The sequence below is a fragment of the Terrapene carolina genome, unplaced genomic scaffold (assembly GCF_002925995.2).
Source record: "Terrapene carolina triunguis isolate 2854851 unplaced genomic scaffold, T_m_triunguis-2.0 Scaffold67, whole genome shotgun sequence".
Taxonomy (NCBI): domain Eukaryota; kingdom Metazoa; phylum Chordata; order Testudines; family Emydidae; genus Terrapene; species Terrapene triunguis.
This window is the reverse complement of record NW_020664418.1, coordinates 51,436,424-51,464,367: the sequence shown is the minus strand read 5'-3', so window position 1 is coordinate 51,464,367 and position 27,944 is coordinate 51,436,424. Positions and strand designations below refer to the sequence as shown.

The following is a 27,944-nucleotide window of genomic DNA, read 5'->3' as shown; positions in this document are numbered from 1 at the left end:
TGTTTGCCTAGCGAAGTAAAGGTTAAATATAACTGCACTGGAAACTTTACAGCAGGGGTCAGCAACCTTTCAGCAGGGGTGTGCTGAGTCTTCAGTTAGTCACTCTGATTTAAGGTTTCGCGTGCCAGTCATACATTTGAACGTTGTTAGAAGGTCTCTTTCTATAAGTCTATAATATATAACTAAACTATTGGTGTATGTAAAGTAAATAAGGTTTTTGAAATGTTTAAGAAGTTTCATTTAAAATTAAATTAAAATGTAGAGCCCCCTGGACCGGTGGCCAGGACCCGGGCAGCGGGAGTGCCACTGAAAATCTTGCATCTGCAGAAGGGAGGTTTTTACCCACGAAAGCTTATGCTCCAATACTTCTGTTAGTCTCAAAGGTGCCACAGGACCCTCTGTTGCTTTCCACTGAAAATCGGCACGCGTGCCATAGGTTGCCTACCCCTGCTCCACAGTGGGATCCCCAAAGACAAGGGGTTTCTGTTTGGGGTTCTCCCTCATGTAGGTCTCACCATAATCACGCTGTGCATGAATTTCATGTGCACCCAGTGGGCTGGGTGCTGCTGAAAAAGGGAGGTGCAATGGAGAGGTTTGCCCCACCCCAGTCCTAGGGCTGGTTCTGCACCAGCCCAGACTCTGGCATACATAGAGCAGCCTTGGGGCGGCTGTAAAGTATGCTGGCTCCCAAGGACCATTCCAGCTGTCAGATCGCTGGAGCATGCTCTCTTCTCCAGGAACATCCCCCTGCCACGACCAACAGCCAGGGGGTTCCCCTCTCCAGGGCCAGAACTACTAGGTTTAAGTCCAAGCACAAAGCCGAGCTAGTAGGGCCAAGGGTCTGACCCAACTACTTCCCACTTCTGGCCAAGTGTAATAAGCACAGAGGGAAAAGCTTTTCAAAGGTGTAACGGGAGGTTAGGCAACTGGAAGCCAGTGGGAGTTGGGCACCAAATTCCTAGTTATACCTTTGAAATTTTCTTCCATAGACTTATTTCCCCAAAGGTGAGTGAAGCGAGCTGGCTAAGGAGGGCGGGCAGAAAGGGTTAACGGAGCCCGTGATGAAAATCTGAAAGGTGGGGGTGAGATCAGTGAAAGGCGAGCAGGCTTTCCCCGAATTCTCCATTGTTCTAACAGCTCAGAGCCTCAGAAATAAATGTCCGGGGACTGACTCTGATACCTCCACGTTCACTGGTGACCGGGGGGCTGGAACAATTTGGATAGTGTGTGGGGGGGGGCGGGGGAGGGCTGAGAGCCATTGAACCAAACTGTGACCCCTGGATATGATGGAAACCACTTCAAGCCAGGGGCTGCAGCAGCTCCCCCAGCACCTATGCTGGTGATCTACAAATGAGAAGACCTGGCTTGGCTTTGCTCTATAAATTGCCTTTCCGATTGATCCTGTGATCAAACAACCTGCACTTTTCAATTACAGAATTGCCATGGAACTATCCAGCTCCTCTTTACCCGTCTAGTCCTGGCCTAAAGTACAGCCTCAGTCAACATGTTCGTGTAGGAGTCCGGTGCATGTAGCTTGTTTCTGCTCTAAATGTACCTAACCCAGGGAACTCTGAGCATGCAGACTGGAGCGTAGGTGCGGGCGGCTGAGGTGGGCAATGTCTGGACACTGTCAAGACTTTTTTTTTTTTTTTTTTTACTTAAAAGAAAAAGTGACCCAATTTTCACAGCTCTGGAACCTGCTGTCTTGGGAAAGACATTTAAGTGACCTCAAGTGTCAATGCCTGTCCTGCCCCCTCTGCTGCTTCCCCTGGCCAGAACTGATGACCGGGCTGGTGCCTCAGACCCAGTAGCTGTATAAAAATCCCCAGGCTTCAGTGCCTCCTCAGGAGTCAGGAAGCTAACTTGTCACTGCGAGTGCCATCTGCTGTGCTAGCAATGCAATGGGCTGTGGCGTTTTGAGCTCAATAGCCAGGTTCTGACTTGTGTGCCGGCTTTTGGTGAGCTGATCCGTTCTGCTAACCTGGCTGAGGTTTGTAGGCGTGTCGATCAAACCAGGGCTCGCAGTGCGTGTCTGAGTCTCAGGAGGGGAGTACTGGGTAAGCATCCGCTCCCACGTTGTCCAGCAATACGTGGCAGAGAAGGAAAGGGTTTTGTTTTGTGCACATGTTGAAGGTTAGTGTGCTCAACCTGTAGCTAAACCGGGTTGGCTGGTAAGCGTGAGGACGTTGTCTGGAATCCATGAACAAACGAGAGATGCTAGCACTACACACAGGGCCTGATCAGTGCCGGTGCTGCAAGGCCGCATTCCCGCAGAGCACACCTTTGCTCCCTGTCCCTGCATGCGACCTACACACTGCTGGTCACTGAATGTCCGCAGGGGGAGGAGGCCTGGGCGGGTGCAACACGGTGCTCTTTGACCTTAAGATGAATGTTTATTAAACTGCTGTTTGCCCATTGCCGGCTCATGTCAGCAACAGATGCAGCAGATGAGGGGTGCCCTGGTAACCAGCCCCATGCTAGGTTCTTCTCAAGTGTATTTGACACACGCTGCCAGGCAGCACAAGTACTGAAAAGCCAGTCCTGGCGTGTGTTCGGTGGGGGAGGGGAAAAGGGAACGTTGTCAGGGCACAGGGAGCAAAACCAATTTTCGTTGTCTGTGGCTTTCCAGCAGGACTTAGAATAACAAATGCTGGCAGAGACTCTGTAGAAATTGAATTGATTAGCAGGGTGCTGGCACATCAGAGAGCTGTCTGCAAGGTAACTGAGCTGACAGTGGGCAAACACAGACGACTAAAGCCCTGGACAATCCCAGCGCATGTCACCCCTCTATCCGCATGATATTGGCATAGCAACGGTGCCAGGCTGGTGTTAGTAGACAGCCACTAGTTATTGTAACCACCACAACACTAGGTCTGAGAACAACTGGAACTCGGCAAACCCACATCACCAGTCTTATATTATTGCCTAAATGACCAGCAACTCGACTGAGTGCCCTTTGCTGTGTGACAGTCGAGGGGCTGGGATCAGAGATTTAGAACTGGACATTACAATTTCTGTAGCCGTCCATGAAAACGACACTAAGCCCTGGAACCGGTTATCCGCACATGTGCTTACCGCAGCTTCCGGTGCCCTCACAGCACCTGCAACTAACTTCTCTAGTTGTTTGTCTGACATGCAGAATTGTTCACAGCATTTCTAAAAGTTGGGGCCTTGGTTTGCTGCCTTGGCCAATGATCCAAACACTACTTATTCACCACACTGTAGTCACATCCTTTAGCCCTGCAAACCATTCAAAACACATACTTCAGAGCTGCGTGAGGCAGCATTCCGTTTCTCTTTGCAGTACATTGAAACACGCATTGTATAGAAAATATACAGTGCGGGTCCCTTTCCCTTTTCCACAGCTTCGTTATTACCTGCCCGTCTCTCCTGGGATTCTGTCCTGGAGCTTTGTGCACCGCTGATGTTCTGCTTCCTGTCCTGGGCACTGGGACAGCAGCCCAGGGCCCACTCTTTATGGGTGTTGTACTTTTTTCATCTTTGCTGTTCCAGCTTGCACTTTTTCTCAGGTATATGGGTGGGACTTCAGACTGGAGGCCTGGGAACATATTGTGGGTAAAAATACATGAATGAGCTTCTCACGGGGCGTGGTTTAGAGCTGGGCTGGGTGAATAATTCCTTACAAATAATATATTGGGAAAATGCATTACTGATCTAGTGTGGGCAGCAACCATCTTTGCTCTATTTTTATACAGTGCCCAGCACAATGGGACCCTGGCCCCTAGGTGCATCTCCAATTAATAATGGGAAATAGCATAAGTTTAGGCACAAGTATGAAATCCTAGGCATTGGCCTTAGACTGCTATCATGAGCAAGCAGCGCAACAGAGAGATTTAAAAGTTGATTAAGGGCAGAGAGAGAGAAGAAAACATTGCAATTAAAATATTTGGAAACAGAGAAAGAAATTGACATTTGTTCTGGAAAAAAATCCTTTTTATTATTGGTTACACAAAATTTGTAAGTTAGAGCTTTCAGTAAAATGCCCTGGCAACACACCCTGTCCCTTTGGGTGGAAAGAGAGATCAACTCAACCATTGTAGCTTGGGCCTGATTCTCCAGCTGTCAACTGGAGCAGATCCACAGGAGGTCCTGGTGTTACAGCAGTATAAGACTGGAGTAAGGAAGAGCAGAGGCAGGCCCATTTCCTCAGCAGCTGGGATTAATTCTGGCTCATTCACATAGAAGGCGAGAGAGGATAGAAAACAAATCAAAGTTTCTTGGTGTGGTGAATTATTCTTTTACCGGCTTCTGCTGGACACCTGGGCTCATCTTTTGCTGGCATGTTTGACATTCAGCCACCAGTTCTTTCATCCCGGCAGAGTGACATTCAGCCTGCCATGCTACAAAGGAGTTAAGTAAATTGTGACTGCCAGGACTGGAAACAGAGACACAGCGAAATGCTGGAGAGCGCAGAGGACAGGGTAAGCCCATATGTTAGGGAATATTAGACTGGGGCGGGGGGATAACACAAGGTATCGCAGGCACTTGAAGCCTGCGTTGTCTTTGTGGTTAAGGTATGATGTCCTCTCTGGTTTCCCCAAGGCTGTCTCTGTGGCCTAGATGTGATTGCCAAAGCCCCATCTCCACACCTCCAGATCCAAACACCCAAAGGTGCCCGTGGGGCACTAGACATGTCCACCAAGGGTGTGGTCATATGAAATGTCCAATCAAATTGGTTCCTTGGTGCCTGCAAATGTGAACAACCTTCCTATTGCCCAGACCATTCCTTGGTGTTACCATGGCAATTTGTGACCTCATTAAAGTCCTTGGAGGCCTTCCAACATTTTCAGTCAAATTAACATCGTTTTCTCGATTCCCTTCTTGTTTGCTTATGGGAGCTAGGTCACACATTGGGCCGGGGGCCTAGGGTTCCCTTTCCACCTCTTCAGCTTAGCCATGTTTTCACGCAGCAGGTGCCCACTCCGCGCAGTGCTGCAGAGGCCTCTCTTCCATCCCCCTTGCCCCCTGACCACCTGCCACTCCACTCCTGGAACTGACATTTCTGCCTGGCTTCGGTTTTACGGTCGTGCCCGTTACCATGGTATCTAAGCAAGCGGGGCAGAGTTTGGTGCCACAGCTCCTGTGGAGTGGAGTAGCGTGATGCCCACTGGCAGAGCCCTGTCCCTCCTGCTGGCCAGAGAGGGACGGGATAACACCCCACAGCATCCCCTTTCCCCTCCCCTGCACACAGCTCGTGCCTGGCTCCTCCTGCGATTTTCTTCCACTCTGCAAGTACAGAAGAGCCCAAAGGAAGGAATTGCAGGAAACGAAATTAGCCCAATGGAAATAAATAGCGGGGTCTCCCTTTGTCCCCCTCCCCCACCTGTTCCTGGGCTCAACTGGCAATACACTAGTGGGGTGGCTTGGAATCTCACCTGGGGGTTGTGGGGCGAAGCAAGGGAGCTACTGCACTAGGGAATGGGGTTCCAGGGTTTTGGATGATGAATGCTTTGCCACGCAAAGGGTTGGTCTCCCATTACCCCAGCCTGGGAGGACCCCAGAGTACAACAGATTAGGAGATTCATATTCAAACGGAGAGCTCAGGAGGGGACATGGTTTACATTACTCCAGCCAGGCCACAACCCCCCTGACCATGTAAACACAGGCGCTATTGAGAGGTTAACAGATTACTGGGCCATTAATCAGGGAGCCTCCCGCTTCTGAGCCTGGGCATGTCTCTGCTCTCAGGGGGAGGGTTACACTGAGGGGCGATGGACTCCTTCAAAGCCAAATCCAACTTGGCTAGCTAGCAAAGGACCGCTGGGGCTTTGCAACCAGGCTGCCCGTTCTCCTGGCCTCCACAGGAGAAGCTGCGCCTGCCCGCTCCCGTGTCCGCTCCCCGGGCGGGGAGACGCAGCGCTCCCTGTACTTTCCATGCAAGTGTGTAGGCGAGGAGGAGAAGCTAAAAATACCGCGCGCTCTGCCATTTGGGTACCGCCGCCGCACGCCGCTGGGGCGGGCTGGCCGCGCACTTGCGCTTCTCCGGGTGGCCGGGATCGCCCGGCTGCAGCCTCAGGCGGGGGTCCGGCGAATCCTGGCAGCGTGTCCCGCCCCGCGCGTGGCCCGGCGCCAGGGGCGCTACTTGCGCCCCCGTGTCCACGAGCCGGGGCTCCGCGCGCGGCGCTGAAATTCGCGGTGCGCGTGGGCCGCGCGGAGCCCGGGGCAGGGCGCAATGCAGCGGGGGCCGCCCCGCCGGGCTGCGGGCACCCGCCTGCCCTGATCCCCCCCCCCCCCCCCGGCACGGGCAGCGCCCGCCCTGCCATGGAGACGCGGCCGCCTGCGCGCCCGGCAGGTCCCCGCTGCCCGTAGCCGGCTGTGCGCGGCTCGGTCCATGGTGCCGCGCTTGGCTCGGCTCGGCTCGGCTCGCATCACATGACTCCCCCGCTGGCAGGATCCGGGGCTCCTGCATCCAGCCGCGCTGCCAGCCGAGCGGGTCGGTCCCCAGCGCGCCGGCCGGGGGCTCTGCAGCAGGCGGCGCCGGGGCTGGGCGCGGGCATGAGCCGGCGGCCGGGGGCCGGGTGAGCACCGGCCGGCGGCGCCGGGCACCATGCAGAAGGGGATGCGGCTGAACGACGGGCACGTCGCCTACCTGGGGCTGCTGGCGAAGAAGGACGGCAGCCGCCGCGGCTACCTGTGCAAGCGCAGCGGGGACAACACGAAATGGCAGAGCAAGTGGTTCGCGCTGCTGCAGAACATGCTCTTCTGCTTCGAGAGCGACTCCAGCTCGCGGCCCTCCGGCCTCTACCTGCTGGAGGGCAGCGCCTGCGACCGCGCGCCCTCGCCCAAGCCCTCGCTCTCCGCCAGGGACTCGCTGGAGAAGCAGGTCGGTGCCGCGCGGAGCTTGCCCCGGGCTGCGCCGCTCGGGGCCCCGGAGCCCGGCTCAGCGGGGGCTGCGGCAGGGCCGGGCACGGACCGCTCCTGGGCAGTGGGCATCCCGGCAGCGCGCCAGGGACCGCCCGGGTCGGGGAATCGCAAGGGCCAGGCTGCCCCGGAGACCTGGGAGAGAGTGTGGAATCCGGTGTGCGCGTGCAATAGAGTGTGCGATACAGTGCGTGTGCAACAGAGTGTGTGTGCGATACAGTGCGTGTGCGGTATAGTGTGTGTGTAATACCGTGTCTGTACGTGTGCCATACAGTGCGTGTGCAACACAGTGTGTGTGCAATACAGCGCGTGTGCGCAATACCGTGTGTGTGCGATATAGTGTGTGAGTAATACCGTGTCTGTACGTGTGCCATACAGTGCGTGTGTGCAATAGAATGCATGCAACACAGTGTGTGCACGCGTTCGATATAGTGTGTGCGCGTGCAATAGAGCGTGTGTGTACGTGTGCAATACAGTGCGTGTGCAATACCGTGTGCAATAGAAGGCATGCAACATAGTGTGTGCGCAATATAGTGCGTGCAACACCGTGTGTCTAGGTGTGCAATACAGCGTGTTTGCACTACAGTCTGGGCACGCTCGGTCGGTCAAGCCCCGCAGGTGCACCGTGCCAGGGCTGCTGCGGCAGCCAGGTGAGCGCGCCAGGTAGCGGTGGGCCGGGCGAGGAGGGGGCTGCGCCGGGCAGTGGGCGCTTCGTGCCCGCAGGGCGAGCTGCAGCTGGGGCGCTGCGAAATGCCCCAAAGGGCAGGGGGCTCTTGGAGGCGCTACCGAGGCGCAGCGGCGAGTTAATTCATTAGCGTTAAGCTGGGGACTCTCCGGAGATCATTTCCCTACATTACGGGTAATCAGCCGGATTTAATTAGGCGGGTCCTTGCAACGCAACGGCGCCCTCCGATGGACGGAGAGCGGAAGCGGCTCTTCCGCAGCCCCCTCGGCCCGCAACGCAAACCCAGCTCCCGCTGCGCGGGCCCGAGCCGCGTTTCTGCGGGTGCGGCTGGGAATGCGCCCTGGGCGCAGCTCGGCCTCTGGCCCTGCCCGGGCCTGGGGGCGTCGCAGCTTGTGCAGCGCACCGGATGAGTATTAATCCTGGGCATTACCCTGGCGCCTAGGGACAAACCAAGACGGGGCTCCTTTGTGCCAGGCGCTGCACAAACCCAGATGGGCCCTGGTCCAGGACAGGGTAGAACCCTGGCAGGTGAACAAGGGCAGGGCAGCAAAGACGTTAGTTCCGGGGGGAGGGTGTTAAAAAACCCACTAAAGGTGTTAGGAAAATATCCTAGGAGTGTGGGGCTGGAAAAGTCCTGCTGGGCCAGCGAATCTGCCACTGCTGGTGCATGCCTGTTCCTTGCCATTTATTTTCCGGTCCTTTGCATGAGTTCAGGGCCTGATCCAACAGCCCATTGAAGTCAATGGGAGCCTTTCCACTGGTTTCAATGGACGCCGATCAGCCCCTTGCAGTTGACACGTTCGCTGATGGGGAAACTATCACACAAGCAGGATGTCAGATATAACAATACAAAAGTGACTTGTCCCCTCCGGCCCCCTCCAGGCTTGCAGATGGGCTGGCAACTGGTCTAAAGTCCCCGGCATTTGTGGACATACAGGGCCTCATTGTTTTTCAAAAGCCTCAGCCCAGCGTCTGATGATCGTGTTGTGCTCTAGCTGTGGGCCCACGCGGCAGTGTTGACATCTGCCTTCCAGAGCTAATCGCACAGGAAGACAAGTAGATGTCCACATGCTGTCACTTGTAGCCATAATTAATCTTGGGCGCCAAACTGCAGGTGCAAATATTTGGTGCAAAATCACATCTGAAATGCCAGAGGTCGGTGGGAAGCCCTTTGAAAATTCAGGCCCATTATGTTTGTCACCTGAGCTTTGTCTCAGTACGAAATGTCAGAAGACTCTATACATGTTTTTCTAACAAAAGGTCCTATGCTAGGTTCCTGTCATCTTGGAGGCACTTAGGGTCGAGACTCTCACGTAAAATAACATTTCATCAAGCGTTGCGTGTTTCCATTGTGCCCATTAGGATATCATCTGCCTGAATTGTGGTGTGTCTCAAATAAGGGAGACATTCATGCAAATTCTACAGCTACAGGAGCAAAATCTGTGAATGCCAATCCACATCCCGAATTTACCAAATTTATCCCAAGCCAGCTCTGTTCTATGGTATAGGCAATAACCGATTTATTATAATGACATTCACAAGTCAAATGATATCCTTTAAATGAAGTTCAACACCTGAGTTAGAGAATGTACAATCAGGCATCTCAGAAGTGTCAATAAGGATTCATTTCTCGTCATTTGATGTCAAGTCTGTGCATTGTTAAGAATCCCAATAGATTGTGGGTCTAGTCCTGAAGTTCTTACATAATTCTTCCTCGGGCAAAACTCTCACTAACAGCAGTACGAGCGGCTTGAGTCAGAACTGCAGGATTGGGTCCCCAAGGGGAAGATTTAAAATGTGACATAGTCTGGTGGAACAATCAGTTCTTAATTGTCTCCAGATGAAGATGGAATGGTCAGCACTCAGAAAATAGCAATATTAAAATAGTAAGTCTATGCTGCAGCCCTGGTACACCCTGGCAGATTTTGCTGAAGGAAACCTTTCCAGCGTGGGTTAGGGTACAAATTTAAATGTCCTTAGTTGCAGTCACTGGGCCTTCTTTCAGTTGTTTGCAAGGCTGAGCAAAAGGGAAAGTTTTATTTTCAAATAAGATGTATTTATAAAGGTAGGAGAGGAGCCTGGCTTCCTTGTATCTAGGCTGCCTGCAGTGTCATCAGCTATCAATGGGATTTTCACAGGGCCATACCAGTTACAACAGCCCACCTCGCTTTAGAATGTAACTTGCTCGATATTCCTGCTCGCTTACACAATGCTGGCTAGCTGCATTATCACTGTTTGTATTTGTTGTAAGGAGCTCAGAGCCATGAAGCACTAATAAGAATGTCAAAATCCCTTCAGATTTCAAACTGCACCTAGAAAAATGCTCCTAGAGGTAAAGGGCAGATTGTTATCACATCTGTACTAAGCGCCTGCTGAACCTGTGTCCAGCATAAATACTTCGGAGTCAATGAAGCTGCATTGATTTACACTGGTTTTGGATCTGGCCCGTACTGTCATATAATTTGTTAGAACAAACAATTATATAAAACTACTCAAGCAGTTGAAGGCCTACTGCTTTGTAAATGAATGAATCAGTGCTTTAGATGAGGTAAATGGCAGCATAGTTGTATTCTGGATCTGCAGTGTGTTCTGTCAGAGACAGTGGAAGAAGAAAATGGCTAGCAAGATTTGAGGTTTGCAGCTCCTAAAAGGCAGGTAGCTGAAGTCTGCAAAATGAATGCAATATTTCCTTACTGCACCCCTTGAGCAGAACCATCTTCCAGGGACACAGGCCTTTCCCTTCCATGCTAATAATAGAGCGGTGAAACTCATTTGAAAGGAAAAGTGCTGAAGACTTTTCCAGCATTAGAAATGGTTGTTTTTTATTTGTTGCCTATGGATACTTTTCTATCTCGACAGCTCTCATTAGAGCCGTGTGGCAGACGGAAGTTCTGTTTTGCAAAGGGTTTTGAGATTTCAGAACATGGCTCCGTTCTGAGTCATTGTGAAATTGTTTTGGGTCATTCAAAACGTTTTTGTTTTGACAACATTATATCATTTTTGTTTTGACTTTTATTTTGTATTATACTTTATAATAATATAGAATATAATACAACATAAATGCCAAAATGAAAAGCCATTTCCAAATGAAAAATCAAAATGTTTCATTCCCAATATGTTAACGTGTCCTGTGATTAATTCCCCCCCCCCATTTTCCCCTAAACAAGTTCTAGTGAAATTGATCTGATTTGTGTTTTGATTTCAGCTGAAGCATGTATTCCAGCAGACTATGGTCCCATCAAAGTTTCTCTGCCCAGCTCTAGCTATCCCACTCATCCCCAGAGTCTCTGAGCACCTGGTCTGTGCTAAAGAGACTAGTCAGAGGGATCTTTTCTTTCGCCGTCCGTGCCCTGTTCCTGGGTTACTGTGTGTTTAGAAATGATTGTCGTTGTTGTGGGGAGCTGGTTTGGTCTTTCAATCTGGTGGCAGTGAGTTGTGGTCATTCTAATCTGCTCCAGACTGAGCCCGCAGTCTGGACAGCTCCATCTCCAGGGCAGCTCTTTCGTCCTAGGATTCAGTGTTGTTGAGTTTTTGACCATTGATGAAACATCAACGAAAGGTTCTGGATCTCCAGCTGCAGTGGAGGATCCTTTAGCACAGATCAATCGGTGCCCTTTGTGCTCCTCTGATCGAGGGTCCACGTTACACCCATTGGTGCCAGCTGCCAATCACCCCAAGGGCAGCCAGAGATCACTAGGGTGCAGGGACACCAGCCTCTGGGCTTATGGCTGGTTTGTGCAGGGTAAGTGGTCCAAGGCCCTGAATGAGGCTTAGGCCCACTGGAGAAACCTGCAGAAAAGTAGATTCAGTTCCTTCAATTAACCTCACTTGATGTCATGTTCATGCTTACTGAGTGAGATAGGAGACAGCACATGGGCTAAACAGATGGGGGTATTTAGGGTCGCTGTAGGGCTATTTATGGTTTATGGTCTGAGTTCACCAGTGTGCTAAAGAGCAGTTGAAGGGATGAGTTCCGCTTTCGAGGATTGTCTGTGCATCACTGTATGTGAGAAGGGCAACAGAAAGGAATCCGGGCCTTGTCCTTTGGGCAGTGCTGGCCTGGCTGCACGGTCCTGGTCCGACACGGATTGCGGGGTGTGCACCTCTCAATAACACCATTTGTTTGTAGCCAGCAGTTGTCTCCACATCTGTTACCTGAGCGCGTGTGGCGTGGAGTCAAGGGGTGGGGCTGGGCAAAACCTTTGACTTGACATTCAGATCCAAGGTTTCATGAACGAGCGCTGTCTCGCTGGAGCCATTTTCCCATCGGTGAGACTTGTGCCAGACCTGGCCTGGGTGCTTCGCCCTATCAGGACGGCTGTGGGAATTTGAGGAAGCTTTGCATTGTGTATTGTAAATGTTGAGTTGAGTTGGTCAGTTGGTTGAAATCACATGGGACTTGTTCTGGTTTCCTAACTGGCTGGATCGACTGCATGTGGTTAGGATTGCAGAAGCTCTCGGGGGAGAGGCTGTCTTCCTGCTCTCCCATTTCTGATCCTCTTCATTCTCTCACACAGCCCAGCCAAGTCCTCCATCCTCAGCACCACCAGGAACGGGGCATTCAGTGAGCGGAGATAAAAAGCCACCGTGGTGGGGTTCTCTCTGCAGGCCCCAGGGCAGCACGTAGACAGGTTGCATGAGATGTCAAAAGAGGGTCAGGCAGAGTATTGCTGAGACGCGGGGCAAACGCCCTGCTCATGTCCCCATTATCCATCGCCGTGGTGTGATGGCGCTGCTGGGGGACTGGAGGCACTGTGCTGCAGCAGATCCCAACCGTGGTGGCTTCAGCCCAGGGGCACTAACATGCCGGCATTTGCTTTATGCCATGTTGGGCATGCTTGGCTTCAATAACTCACCCGGGCCAGGGGAAGCTGCAGGTCCAGTCCCTGTGCTGGACCATGGCAGCAATGCAGCACAGGCAGTGCGTGACAGCCTGTGCTCTATGGACCTGGCCGTGTAGGAAGTCACTGCTCTCCACACTGAGGAGGTAGCTGGGATGTGTGCTGTGTGACCCCCAACCGCTGCAGCCGCTTTAGCGGGCCCGTCCATTGCAGGTTCTCCTCCAGGGACCGAGGGTCCCTTCCCTGAAGCAAGAGCTGGGGGCCCCACAGAATTTCGCTCTGCACTGGCTGCAGGAGCTGGATAAGCAGTGCCTAGCCATCCAGCCTGCACACGACACCTGCAGAGTTTGTGTGCTGCGATGGGGTGTACCAGGCCAGAAGGGGTTAACGAGAACCTGTGGGCTCAATCAGTCCCGCCCCGCTACACCTGCAAGAGGTGTCAGGCCTGGAGGGAGGAGTTCAAGGGGCTGAACCCAGCTCAGGTGGGGCTGGTCAGGCCAGAGAGCAGCCCTGGTTCTCACTCCGGGAGAGAAGCCTGGCGGGAGGCAGGGAGCTGAGATGACCTGCTGGCAGACCCCTGGAGGAAGCTGGGCCTGCCCCAAGAGGGATGGGGAGGAAAGCTGGAGGGGGTGAGTCTGCCCAGGGTTCTCCACACTGGTGGAGGGGCCTGTGGGGATGCCCTGCCAGGGACTAGAGAAAACTGGCCTGCAGCAGAACCAGCTGGGTGGCAGGACATGCTAAGACGCTCTCCAGGGAGCCTGGGGTAAAGGTTTAGAGCAGTGGTTCTCAACCAGGGGTACGTCAACTCAGCTAGAGATTTGCCTAGTTTTACAACAGGCTCCAGAAAAAGCACTAGCGAAGTCAGTACAAACTAAACTTTCATCCAGACAATGGCTTGTTTATACCTCTCTAGGTGCTATACACTGACATGTAAGTACAATATTTCGATTCCAGTTGATTTATTTTATAGCTATATGGTAAAAATGAGAGAGTCAGCTATTTTTCAGTAACAATGTGGCTGGGACACGTTTGTATTTTTATCTCTGATTTTGTAAGCCAGTAGTTTTAAGTGAGGTGAAACTTGGGGGTACGCAGGACCAATCTGCCTCCTGAAAGGGAGGAAGGTCGAGAGCCACTGGCTTAGAGCACGTCTGATACGCTGCGTGCCCAGGAAGAGGCCGAGGCAAAGGTTGGAGACAGGGCCAGGTAGCAGGTGATCTAGAGGAACAGCAAGGGGGGTAATAAGCAGGTGAGGCCTGACAACAAAGGGTCTCTGGACTGGAACCCAGGAGAGAGGAAGGGCCAGGGTCCCCCAACAGGCAGCGGGGAAGGTGGAACGGAACCCCCTTGACCGGGGTAAGGGCTGTTGAAACCCCCTCCAATACTGGGATAAGGACTAGCCAGTCCAGAGTCTGACCAAAGGCCCCAGGTGAGATGGCCGGCGGGTTGTTGGTTGGACTATTGGCTTGCTCTGGAGGGGGTGAGAGACCACTGCAGGTCAGAGCAGCTGTCAGCAGGGGCTGCAAAAGGAGGGGAACAAGCTACCTCACGCCTCGCCATGAGGGGTGAATCAGGCCCCTTCAGTCCAGCAGCCCTGAGCAATGTCCCCAGGTCCACCTGGCTCTGCAATATGACCCAGGGAAAGATGCAAGAGCAGCATTGATGAGACCCTTGGACCTAGACTTACCTGGTGGGAAGATCATGTGCTTCGTGCTGTTCATAATTCTGTGCGGTGACAGTCTCACCTCTGGCATGATCCCCAACTGCTGAGCACGTGGCTTTGGCACTCCTTCGGGGCAGTTTTGGTACGCAACGTACATGGGACGGGACACAGGTTAACACAGCAGGGGACGGACTCAGCAGAACCCCAGAGCAGCGGCAGACCAGGGTCTGGCCATATAAGCTGGCCGGGGTGGGCACATGCTGCTGCTCTGTGGGACTGAGAGGAGGAAATGGGAAATCTACATGCTGCTTTAAATGCTCTAAAATACCCTGATCCTGTTCATCTGCAATCCCTCTCGGAGAGGTCTGTGCCCCGGGTTTTTTTAAAGTCCTCCTCCTGATAATACAAGTTATGCTTAGCCAATCAAAGGGCCCCATAGCTGTGGGTGAGACAAATTACAACTAGGCAACAGAACTGAAAGTTTGATGAAAGAACATCCAGTGCTCGCAGTGACCGGTCCAACCCATAGACTAAAAAATTCTTCCCCAAATTTGTCACGTCAGTCCAAATAATGAGGAAATTTGAGGAAATCAGTCTTCTTGCTGGCTCTCTGTGCGCAGGAAAAGAATCTAAAGTCGTATAATTTATTCTCTCAGTGGTAATCGTAACACAACAGAGAGAGACAATAACGTATGAGGCAAAGCTGCGTTTCAAGCCGAAAGCTAGATTTATTGCCATTTACAGCCATCACCTTGAATCCAAAACCACACTGCTGGCAGTGGGATCTAGAGCAAATGAATGTGTTGTATTTATGAACTGTGCAATGCAGTGTTCGCTAAATATCCTAATTTACCACAAGCAACCAGGGGCACATTTTTCAAAACACTGACATAAGAAAGGATTCAAATATGCCTTGATCAATACAGTTCCCTGTTGTACATCATCAGAAATGCAAATCACATTTTAATTAAAATAGTTTCTTGCACAGTTTTCCCCTGTCTGTCACATGCAGCTCCAAGTATATTTGTTCATCGCACAATCAATATTAGACACTCAAATACCGCTGAGCCCTCAATCAAGTGCAAATTTTACTAGATTCCTGATATTTTCCCAGCCAATATTATGGGCCAAATTCTCTGCAGGTGGAAATAGGCACAATTCTGCTGCAGTCAATGGACCCGCTCCCACTTAGAGCTGCTGGGAATTTGGCCTTGTATTTCTGGCATACAAGTAACAGCTACCGTTAAGCAGTTAAGATTTTTTTTTTATTATTTTCTCTGTTGCTATTAACTTGGGGTAAAAATCCATTATGTGAAATCCTCAAAATCAGTGGCAGAACTCTCCGTGACTTCAGCAGGGCCCGAATTTCACCTCTTGTGTCTTTTTTACTTTTGATACTGGGAAAACTTAGAGCATGGACTTGGCCCTGCTCAGGCCCAGCTTGTTCTGTCCGTCCTGTCTCTGCCGCACCAGTGGGTCAGATTCTGTCTCCCAGTTGTGCAAAGCCCATTGGCCATTTCTTTGTTCACACACACAACTACTGGCCTCTCATTCTGGCGCTGAGAGAGAGTTGTGGTCGGAGCACAGGCCTGGTGTCAGGAACACAACGGTTCCAATCTCAGCTCTGACACAGGGATGACTAGGTGGGTTTTGTGACGGGTTCCCCCCGGGGTGCCACTTGGAACTGGGGTACCACTGAGCCCACCTGACCCACCAGCCTGGGCTCCCTTTCACACTGTGCTGCTGTGACAAGTTGCCTGCTCTTTCACCAGCACACACACACAGGTCGGGACAAACCCAGCTGCAGCTTCACACAGATGCTGAGATCAGCTCTGCATGGGAAGGCTCAACTAAGGAACTGCCCCGTTACTCAGGTTCACACACCCCTCTAGAGGGTAAACCCCAAATGATACCGTCTTGCACTGCACAGGGAACTGTACAGCGTAAGCTCATGAAGTTCACCCCCTCCCTCCATGTGGAGGAAGATGTGCAACAGCTCTCTGCCCCCCCGTCACGAGTTGTGATTTCCGCACACTGGGTTTAGACCAAGCAAAAACAAGTTTATTAACTACAAATGATAGATTTTAAGTGATTATAAGGAATAGCAAACCGATCAAAGCAGATTACCTTAGTAAATAAACAAAACCACAAACTGAGCTTAACACACGAGATAGGTAGGATATAAATTAGCAAATTCTCACCCTGTGTGATAAACAGGCTGGCAGATTCTTAAGGCACAAGCTGTCTTGGCTTTCCCAGGTTTTCATAGACAGGCTAAAAATCCCTGTAGCCTGGGACCATCACTTCCCACAGTTCAGTCCATGCCCCTCAGGTGTTTCCAGGTGTGTTGTTGCAGGGAGAGTGAGGTCCCCCCATGATGTCATTGTCCCCCTTTTATATCTTCTTCCCATTTGCTGGGAAGCTCTTTTGCTGTGACCTGGGTCAAACAGTTCCCATTGTGTAGGGCTATCTCTGAGAGGTTTCTATTGTACACAGTTCCTGGGGTAATCCTTGTGCTTGTGTGTATTTCCTCAGTGAGCCATTAACATTGTTTGGCCTTTTTACTGTCGTGCCTGAAAGGCGGCTTGTGGGTGTGTTCAACCTCGCAACATGTTTCAGTAACACATACATAGCCAAACTTCATAACTTCACATACGACGATAGCACATACAATCCAATGAGATATTACTGTCTTGCGGATCAAGATTTTTAGAATGATACGTGACGAGGCGCACTTTGTACAAAACACATCCTAATTACATGACGGGGTGAATATTGGAGTGCCAGGGTGTCACAGGTTTGAACAAGTCTCTTAATCTTCCTGTTTCATGGCTACAGCGAGGAGAATGGGGACTTTTTCCAGAGCACCTCAGTGACAAGTGACATTAGTAACTGTACAGATTGCTTTGGCTAGTCACCAAGGTGCTTCTGAAAGTGTTACCACCTATTCAAAACATTCATTGAGTCTACATCCCTGGAGTTTCAAAACGATCCACACCCCCTCCCAGGAGTGCAGGGAGGATTAATTAGTTATTTTGTACAGTTATTACTGTGCCAGCTCACACTGAAGTTTAGGGAAGATGGAATAAAGCTGCTAAAGTGACTAGGTGACCAACCAACCAGACTGCTCCTGGCTGCATGGCCAGAACCCTCCTCCAGAAGATTAAGGCAAAGTTTTTCACAATTGCATGACTAATGCTAGGTTCCAAAATCCAGCGCTAGACCCCCAACTGAGTGGCCTGATTTAAAAAAATGGGGAGTATTTGATTTGTTGGGGTTTTGTGATTTCTTTTTTAAACAAAATTATAATCAACATTTTTATCAAAATAATTGAAATCATTATCAAAATGTTTATTGAAATGTGTCATTTACTGAAGACTGGATTTTCAGAAAACCTTGGTTTCTGATAAATAAAAGATGTTTTTGATTTTTAAAAAGTAATAAGAATTGCAAAAAATGAGCTATTTTTGAATAAATCAACAGGTTCGGGGGATTTGTTTTCAAAAATTAAAATGTGATGGTAAAAGGCTGTTGTGTAATTAAGACAACCTTTTGTTCAGAAAATGTCCATCGCCTCTCCTGAGCCTGCAGCTGTTCCCAAGGACTTTAGGTACCCAGCTTTGGAAACCTTGGCCTAAGCCGCCCTAACATGCTGGATATCCTGTAGAAATGTAAAAGCTTTTAATTTAAAATGTTTTCTAGGCTCCCACATCATTAGCCAAGACGGCTGAAATAGGGGGAGCATGTCAGAAACTCAACTTCCAGCCAGTCAGTGTTAGAAACCTGAATTCATCCAGAGGCAATCGGAATTTTGAACGTATTAAGCCTTTCACGTACGAAGTCACAGACTTCCCTGTTTGGTTTTGAGACATGACCCTCATGTCAGTCCTTCCATTTTTTCAAACGCTCTCATCTGACCGATCTCTAAAGCCTGCTGCCAGAGACCCAGATTGGAATAAGAAAGATACTGTCCCTGACTAGCACAGCCACGTCAACCCCAGGACATCCTGTGCTATACCACTCAGCGGCACATCCCCGGCTTGCAGATTCCTTGTAAAGAGGCTGAGATGCTGCAGCAATCAGAACATTAATATGTAAATCTTTTACTGAGCTATGCATGTCAAATATTGCCAGGCTTAGGGACGTCATATAAGAGTAATAAGTTTCTTCCAGTGACTATTTTAATGAAGAATAAGGACCCTGTATATTAACACACTTCATTTTCAAACCCCCAATAAGGTGAAATTGTGTATTATTTGGGGCCTTCCCTTTCTGTCTAGCTCCCAGCAGTCGTCTGAGTGCAATGTTACCTGCTCACCTGAGCTTGGCTAGGTTTCCACGCTGACATTCACATTTACCACATAAAGAAGAGACACAGGGGATCAGCTTTTCCATTCCATTGCTCCAGAGGCAACTAAGCACATCATCACTGCGTCTCCCAGGGAGCAGAAACCATCCCACAAGCACTCCTCTCATCTTCATTCCAGCCCTAACCTGACAGTAGAAAGCGCTGCCCAGACTCCCAGTGCATTCGAAATCAGCACAATAATTAGAGCAAGGTAGGAGAATTCAAATGAAAGAACTCAGAACTGGGAATCAATGCGGGAGAGAGAGAGAGAAATTGATCAACATTAAAACAAAACTAAATATTGTGTTACTACACAAAGCAAAGGAAACAATTAGGATGAAATTCACGCCTGCACAGTGGGGTTAGCTCCAGAGTTGGGCAATAGTTAAGTCCCAGCAGGCCTATGCACCCCTTATGCACCCAAAGGCTGAAGCAGAACATAAGTGGTGCAAAGATCTAGTACAAGCTCTCTGCAGAAAGCTCTGGAGGGGGGACTGGAGCAGGGAGGGGCTTGCTAACAGGTCACCAGTTTGAATCCGACCCCAGGTCAGTACTGACTACAAGTTGCTACCATCTGCTGTTGTCTAATGAGCCCATGTCCCGTTCCCAGTGAACATACGTCCAGACTACAAACAAAACCACATTGCAACTGGCACTCTTGCTGGCGGTGCGCCGAGGGAAGCCTCGGACAGACTAGGCTGTGAAAGTGGCTACGCTGCCAATAGGAAATTTGGGAACAGGATGCAGGTCCAGCAAAGATGATTCCGCACCTTGCAGAGCAGACCCCTCTGGCTCTGTGTTTTCTCCACTCACAGGAGAGTGTTTGTATTCTGCATTTATGTGCACAGGCACAAGGAATATTACTTTATGGCCTAAAGCTGAGGACAAACCTTTTTGCCTTGGGATTTTCTATTCTTTTCTGTAGGCAAATGAAGGGTATGGGTCATTCATCCACTTATGTCTGAGTGACAGGCCCTGTCTTCTGCAATACAAATGATATTTAGGTCAATGAAGTTAAAAGCTTTATTGCTAGCTGTTGATTTTTAGGCTCATCCATCCAAAGCAGGAAAATGCTGCTGTCTTGCCCTTTATGTCAGCTCCGATAACCGTCAGCTCCTTGAACAGCCATCCACACACCTACCCGCCAGGACAAATGGAAGGCAAATTGGGGCTCGGGTTAGGAACTCTTGCCAATTCCAGAATGCAAACGTGGGAAGCACTCACAAATAAGTGAATGTTGGGAGGCTCGGATAGTGCATAAAAGGCCCTAGGTAATGACAGGACAAAACCACTTCACGTCCTAAAGGAAAGGGGACGGATCGCTGCTTGTGTCTTGGCATGGTTTCTAGTGACCATCTTCTGTCAGCGTTGAGGTCTGCTGGAGGTCCGACGACTGAATTTCTTTAGAATTTCCTAGCCATAATATCCAGGGTTTAACTGGAGGAAGGCGGTGGGCGGGGGAGAAAAGCAATGATATTCTACCAAGCCCCACCCACTGGAGCTGCCAAAGTCTCATGTATTCTGCTGGGCTCCACTGCCTGCTCTCTCTCCCAGCAATTTCCCAGTAGTGTTGAACGGGAGGGTAGATGAGGGGGAGCCCTGCTGCCCCCCACCAGGGAGCCCTCAGGATGGGTGACTGGTCACCCAACCACACCTGAGCCCTCTCGAGGTCTGCTCCACCCCCACCCCTCCCTGTAAGCCGTGGTGGCAGCACCTTGGAGTGAAAGGCATCTCAAGGGATCCACATGGTCACTTCATTCTCACTCATCCTCGGCCTCCAGCACCGGTGCAGCTCCCTGCCAGCCCGGACGGACCAGGCTGACGGCCGTCCGGGCACCACAGGGATTACTAGGGACTCTTTGACACAACCTGATTTAGAATCTTCCAAAGGATCTTCTCAGCTGAGCAATCCGCAGGCACCCGAGTTGTCTCAGCTCCCCAGAGCCCCGTTCAGCTTCTGCCACCCACCAGGAACTCTTACAAAGGACGGTAGTACTTGGTTTACATGCAGAATGCATTGCAGGTTGTGAGGCACCCAGATGCTGTGGGAACAGCCATGTAAGTACCATGGAGAAACGAAGGAGCGAGAGTCTGAGTAGGAGCAGTAGACTTGGGACCCTGGGGTGAAATTCACCCCATGCAGAAGCCAGCACAAATGTGTGCACCACTTCTAGCCTAGCTAAGTTCTGTTTTGAGGGCGTCAGTGGTGCACAGGACTTGTGCCGGTCTCTGCATGGGGTGGAATGGGACAACTTGCCCGAGTCAGAGGGGCTGCAGGATGGGCTCTAGATATGTGGGCAAACCCTCTCCAGAGGTCGGTCAGTGGAAGCCTGTCGCCAGGACCTGGACAGAAAACACCTGAATGTGCTAAATGGGAAAGTGCTGCAGGATCCTGCTAAAAAGAACGGGGGAGGGGAATGACTAGGAGCTTTTAGCTGAGCACGCTGTACAGCCACACGGCTGTAACGAAGAAAGGGAGAAGGGTGCTGGGCGAAACTGCTGGAGTAATAGAATATAAATCAGACTGCGAGCAAGGCTATATTTAGATATGAAGTTCTTTTTAGACCTCCCCTGGAATGCTTAACCCTCGCTGCAGGGCAAACTCTCCTTGGGGAAGTGCAAGGTGGAGGATCAGGAAGGGTTGGGTCTCAGAGAACTGGAGCAAAAACCAGCTTAAATAACGTTGTGGTTAGTTTAAAATACAAGCGCCACTAAAAGTCAAAGGTGAAGGTTGCCTCCACGTTTAGCTCATGCTGCTGGGCCTTTCACACCTGGGCTGGACTGAAAAAGCCCAAATGTCACAACCCTTGGGCACCGAAACACTCTTTCAAATTGTTGTTTTTACAGTATCAATACCTAGTGGAGATGGGCCCAGGCCACGAGGTTGGAATAGAGACCGGGTCTGAATCCAGACTCGCCCCGCCCCGTTCACGGGCATTGAGTCCCATGTTCAGATCCTTATTCTGAAGCTGTAGGCTGGGGTTTTCCGAGCAGCCTAAGGGGGAAAGGCACTCTGTTCGATGGGAGTTAGGCACGGCAGCTAACGCTCATAGGTAGGCTGTGAGACTCCCAGCTCTAGACACAAGTCTGTAGAGTGCATGTTGCAGTGCTTACCAGAATGGGCTCTCTGCCGCCAGCTCCAGTCTGCCCCACAAACAGCCCCGCTGTGCCCGGGGGTCGGACTGTTCCGCTCCACGAGGAACACGGCGTGGGGAGCTCATGCGGGGTGCCGGCGAGCCCAGCTCCCCAGGAGAGCCCTGCAGCTCCCCACACAGATAGGTCTGCCTCAGGGCAGGGCTGGTGGATCCCCCACTATCCCAATCCACTGGCCATTGCCCCACGGGGCTGGGATGCAGGTGAAGGGTCTACGATTATGTCTGCCCGGTGGTCTGCTCCCTTACCCAAGAGCCACCCTGTACCTGGCTGCCCAGTCAGAACAGGTGCAGAGGGTTTAACCATGAAGCAGTCGGTCTATGTGTGTGACGTGTACGTTATAGATGTGTGTGGATATAAATGATATGTGTATACACGTGTGGGGGGGCAGTGATGCCCAGTGGACGAAGCACTGGGCCGGGACTCAGGAGATCTGGGTTCTGTTCCCAGCACTCCCACAGACCTGCTGGTTGACTTCACTGCTCTGTGCTTCTGTTCCCTTGGCCGTGAGAGGAGGGTGGTGATACCGACCTCCTTCGTAGAGCGCGTGACGATGTGCTGATGAACAGTGCTAGGGGTTGGCATTGTTACTGGCTGTTAATAGCACGGCCTGTTTCTGCCGTGCACTGGATCCAGTGCAGTTCTGTACCAGTGGGTGAATAGCTACGTAGAAAGGCTTTACAAGTATCTTGGATCATCAGGGCATGCTGGAGCCACTCCAGTCTGCTGGGTTCCTGATACCCAGGGAGGGACATCAGACGCATCGGGATGAAATTCCTGTGGATGTAGTTCCTGCCTACTGACGGCTCAGCCAGTCTCCTTCGTTAATCCAGAGTCATTTGTCAATGATGGGGAAGCGGAAATAGCTTCTAGGCAGACGCTTTGCTAGTGTCTCCACTTGTCTCAGTAAAAACAGCCAAACTTGGGGTTGCGGCTGGTCAGAAATCAGCAAATGCAACAAACGAAGCTCCCGGAGCTGAGAACGCACCTGTTGCCGCGTCCGTTTTTATAGCTAAGCTGCGAACCCCAGTGCGACGGGGTATGCGTGTGTCCCTGGCTGTACCCCCCGAGAGACTCCAGCCCCTGGGAGAATCCCAGGCCTTAGAGACTGCTCCAGGTGCCAGGCCTGGAGAGAGGTGCTTGCAGCGCTGGCCTGTTCAGGCCTGTCTGCAGTGCAGCTGGGGCAAGCCTCCCAGTCTGGGTAGACAAGACTTGTTAGTGGGGACCACTGCAGTGTGCTAACAATAGCTGTGTGGACATTGCAGCTCCAGTGGAGGCCTGGGCTGGTCACCTGAGCTCAGAGCTCAGAGCCAGGGGTTGAGTGGGCTTCAGACCCACAATGCCCACACTGGTGGGCTTAATGCGCTCGCGGGAGCAGAACGAGCACAAGTCGGTTTCCCGGGCTGGGCTGCTCACTCCCAGCTGCAGTGTAGACATACCCGTAGGCTGCTAGGAACCGGAGCTGACCACTGTGCCCCTAACCAGGGGTACCGGATAAGATGCAAGGGGCCCTGTGAGGTGAGGGAAGGACACGGAAGAAATGTTTTGGTTCTTAGCCCAAGAGACTCCAGAACCAAACCCAGAGTGGCGAAGCCAGGCCGTTGGCTCCCTTTCCTATACAGGAAGGTACACAAGTCCCCAGGCCGTATAAATACAATGAGGCCCACTTTATTCTCACTGGGACCAGGTGAAAGGCAACTGCCCTGGCTTGTTATATTTTCCGTCTGGGTGAGGCTGCAAGAAGCTGGGACTGACACATCTTTTCTTTTGGGCTGTGACCCCAAGGTAGGTGGGTCCCGTGACACTACTGCTGGCTGCAGGGGTAACCGAGGGAAATTCTGTGGCCTGTGAGATCGACGATGCCGTGATCCTGCCAATGCAGGCAGACACTTGTGCCTCTACAGTGCCACTTGTGCGGATCTGACTGTAGCGTCAGGGCTCAGACGGCTCTTCCTGGTGCCATCCCTAGCGCCAAGCGAGGTCAGAGGCTGTGATGTGTGGGAGCCTCAGCCCACGGAGTTAGTCTGCTCCTTTCAGAAATAATGCCAGAGTGCTGAGTTTGATGTGTGAGTGTGATACCAGAGAGGGATCCTAATTCAGTAAGAGAAAAGGTGGTGGGAGTTTTATTATTCAAACATGAAATAATTTCCTTCTTTCACATGCACCGTGCTTCCCGAGTTCTGTCTGGGAATAAATCCGTCAGAGTGGTACAATGAACCCCCAGGTATGCGTTCCAGCAACTCCCGGAATTAGATTTTAATTGTATATGAACTGACTTTCACTGCTTCTAGCAGGAGCAGAATCCTCTGCTCTAGTCACATGAGTGACTTCAGCCGACTGCCTGCCTGACGTGGGAAGGTTTAGCCCCCATGTCTTCAAACCTGAAATTGGAATGCAAGGTACAATTACAGAGAGGATTTAAACTGCAGTTCACTAATCCAGCTGGCTGGAGAAGTGAAACAAAACCCCCAAAGGTCCAACTATCCGAACTGGCCAAAAGACAGATACTGCATGCAGCGTTCCCTACAGAAAAGTGCATTGCACACAAAGACGCTTTTGATCCTGGCCCTGGCCCGTGTCCCACTGTCCCTGAGCTGGCGAGGACTCGGGGCTAAAATCAGTGATAGGAAAGGTGGTGGAATGTAGATCCTCGTATGCTCATTTCAACCCCCTTGGGCCTGCTCCCCCCGTTGTAGCCATGTGCCTGTGACTTGCACTCACACTGTCTTCTGGCTCCTGACATGGATCCCAGCTACTTTATCTTTCACCTTCTTCAATCCTCACGCTTCAGGGCATAAATCGAGCTCTAAGAAATGAAACTGATTAAGGCAGATACTTCCCTGCAGGTAGGTCACCCAAAATTACCTCCTGCTGAGTTTATTGCTCTTTCCTCTGAAGCAGTCGGTGCTGGCCAGTGTCAGAGACGGGAGACTGGGCTAGCTGGAGCCCTGCTGGGACCTGCTCTGGCAATTCCTACGTTCTTCCTGTTCCTTGGGGTGTAACTGGGACCCATTGGTAGGGTGGAGGTAGGCAACTCTACGGGGCTCCAACTTCCACCTCCTTGCACGTCCCGTCTGAATGTGCGCTACAGGAGAGGCAGCTTCTGGTGCTGCTCCAGCCCATGAGCAGTGATGGGAGTCGAGCTCAAAGCCGTTCTAGTTCCCGGGGTGGAAGGCTGGTTGCTGCGATGTGGGGCTTAGCTGGGCAGGGAGTGTACAGTGCGGGGTCCCAGGGCCCAGACTCTCAGACCTTCCCTCACTGCCTGACAGGTTCGTTGCTCCAGTGGAGTGGAGCTGCCATGAGAAGTCCTGGTTGCAGAGGGAGAGACGATCTCTCCGGTAGCTCAAGCCATTCCCATGGTGGGCGCTGACTAGCGGGACAGAGGCCTCTTTGCTCAGTGGGGAGCGACGGCAGAGAGCAGAGCACCTGGCTGTTGGGTTTGTGGAGACCAGTGTTGCGAAGCAGAGAGGCTGCTGAAGTTTGTACCAGTTGGAGACTTTTAAGATGCCTTGGCTTCATGCACAGATATATGAGTTACAGTGCTGGAGCCCAGAGATCACAAATGCATGAATCACGGGGGCCAGATCTGTGCCTGATGGGGTGAAGTGTGCAGACTTCTGGCCAGCTCTGGGTAACGATGGGCATTGTTTGCAGCCATGACTATTTGAGCATCCAGAAGCATCGAGGCTGTGAACTGACTTTAGCATCATTAAAAATTCAGTCACTATCAGCAAGAATGCTGAGCCTGTGAACTCCGGTCCCCCGGGCAAATACTTACACAGGCAGTTATGTTCCTAGCCCATAGTACACCCCTCTCAAGTGTCCCGCATGGTGCAGGACATCCTGCATCTGGCCTGACTTGTAAAGTAGTCCTGTGGTCCCAAATTGCCATTGGGAAATCCTGCTCCAGCAGCTGGACACACCCATGCCCGACAGCAGTGGTAGATCCCACCTTCTCCCACTCTGCATGCACCGCACGCCACCCCACGTCCTTCCAGGACAGCGTGCAGCTGACAAAAGGCTCCATGGGGCTGCCGGGGACCAGGCTGGGCTGCAGGGGTGGGTACCTAGGACAGGCCCCATGGGGAGGGGAGGGAGTTCTGACACGGGGGGAGTCTGGGGAGAGGGTGTAGACTGGGGGTCTCTGACACAAGGACGAAGGGGGTCTTGGGGAGAAGGGAGGGACACAACACAATAACAGTGAGCATTAGAGTAAATGGACTTTTTATTTTGTTGTAAATAGCAACTTTCTACATAAAGTGTGCTGCTGTGCACAGAATGCTGGTTTGGTTTCAGTCTCAGAAGTTCCAGGTTGTTTGTTTGTTTAATAAAACAGTGTGCTCACTACAGAAAAAACGATGTTCCTCAGGGTCCCTCATTTCCGAGGCCGGGGGGTCAGAGCTAGACTGTAGGACTTAAATTCCCATGTCAGTTTCAGCTGGGGAAGTTAATGTTCTCTTCTGTCTTAAACAGCTAGGTCCTGTTCTGTGTGCTGTGAAACAGCCACCTTGCCCTTCCCCGGAAATAACCGCATTTCACTGGGGGAGGAAGTGATCCCCATGTACAGCCTGTAAAACAGGGCCGGTTCCATTGAGAGATGAGAAAAGAAAACCTCCATTTACATCTGGATGCTGCGAAAAGGCTCATTTCCATAGCTTTCAAAGCCTTCCTTTCTGTAGTTACATTTACAGCGTAATTATGTTGGAAGCTTAATTAAGTTCCCAGTACGGTAAAACGTATCAGCCTTAAATCAAAGGCGCTGGAGTGGTGCTGGGCCCAGTTCACTCACGCTCTCCCAGGCTTGTCACAAGCAATGTAGCAAACGCCACAGCCAGGCCCCTGAGGGGCGGAAGCACCCACAAATACAGAGCTCTGGCCTTGTGTCATTGATCTGTAATTATTGGTGGGCGACTGCCCTAGCTGAAGCCTGTGTGAAAAGATCTAAGTCACGACCAGATCCTCCAGAAGAACAAGCCAGACGGTGGCCTTGAGCCTCCAGCTGAAAAGAGTGCGACCAGCCCTGAGGAGGGGAGAACTCCCCTGCTCAAAGCTCGGGGGTAACCCGGCCGCTTGAAAGCTTTCATCCGGAACTTTTTAATTGTAACGATAAATGGCCTGGTTTCAAAAACAACTATTCATGGGGGTGGGGGGGAATCATTTTTTCAGACTTTCCTCAAAAAACTAAAAAATTTGGATTTTGAAACTGAATTCTTTTCTGTTTTTGTTATTTCCTGCTTTTAAGCAGCAAAATGGAAACCGGAATAAATGGAGAGAAGGGGGAGCCAGTAAACAATCGGGGGGCTCGTTTTTATTGAAAAATCAGACATTTTGATTTTTTAATAAAACATACTTGCCATTTTTGACCAGCTCTAAGTCCCAGATTCACATCAGCCTTTTGTTTCAGCAAACTGTGGGAGCTGGGTTGCTGCAAATCTTTTTAAAAACAGTATTCCCTTGGTAGCCCTGGAGCAGGATGAGAATTGCTCTCAAATGAGAGCTGTCATTGTTGGTACAACATAAGAGCCCGTTGAGTTAGAATCACCCTCGAAGAAATGGGTTAAATTACAGGAAAAAAGAATTTGCAGAATCTCAAACTTCACAAGCTCTGCACAAGCGTATTAAAAAAGGAAACATAATGGAGATGGAGAAACAAATGTGTGTGTAAATAGCTCTGTAGTTTGATAAACAAACAGGTTCTGTATCGGAGACTCTTCGTCATCAGTAATAGCATCTTCAGGGGGGAAGAAAAATAAGTCAGTGCGAAGAAAAGACAGTTGCTTAATTCTGCCGCGGTGTGGATTTGTTCCTGAGTAAAGCAGCTGCCATGTTCTGCAGGAAAATCAGTTGTGGCAGTCTTGCAGCGCTGCATCCATGCCCCACGGAGGTTTGAGTTTAGACTCCCTGGCAGAGCAGCGAGATGTTTTGCATGCATAAAGTGAGAACAATATTCCCTTCCTAACAGTGCAGCATGCCTGCATGACGTATGCAGAGCTGGCAGCCATGCTGCCCACAGTGCTGAACACCATGGCGTGGTGGAGGGAGGGAGTTCCTGAGGGAAAGAGGGTGACTTTGTTTCTCTTGCAGCAAGATGGAAGGATGAATCTTGTCCATGGGATCAGCAGTGGAAAGGGACTCAGGCAGACATCTCAGGAGGAAAATCTTCGTGAGATGATGGGAATAACCCTGCGTTAGGTGGTGAAATCAGCACAAAACCGCTGGCGTTTTCAGAAAAGTTCTGGAGATGTCACTGAATACGTGCGAACTCTGAGGGGGAAAAAATTCTCCTTTCCGTGACCGGAACAAAACACTGAAAAGTTCTAGAGGCTTTGAATTCTAGAACCCCCAGAGTTCTGGGTTTGAATTCTAGAACCC

The 27,944-nt window shown here is 51.1% G+C and overlaps 1 protein-coding gene across 1 annotated transcript in view; it reads left to right on the top strand.

The window, feature by feature from the left end:
- The first annotated feature begins 6,568 nt into the window (after window positions 1–6,568).
- The window catches only part of RASGRF1 (Ras protein specific guanine nucleotide releasing factor 1), an 83,800-nt gene continuing 62,424 nt past the window's right edge, over window positions 6,569–27,944 (top strand). Inside the window, exon 1 of the mRNA XM_024200725.1 lies at window positions 6,569–6,844. Coding sequence (XP_024056493.1) covers window positions 6,569–6,844 — 276 coding nt within the window. The remainder of the gene's footprint in view (window positions 6,845–27,944) is intronic.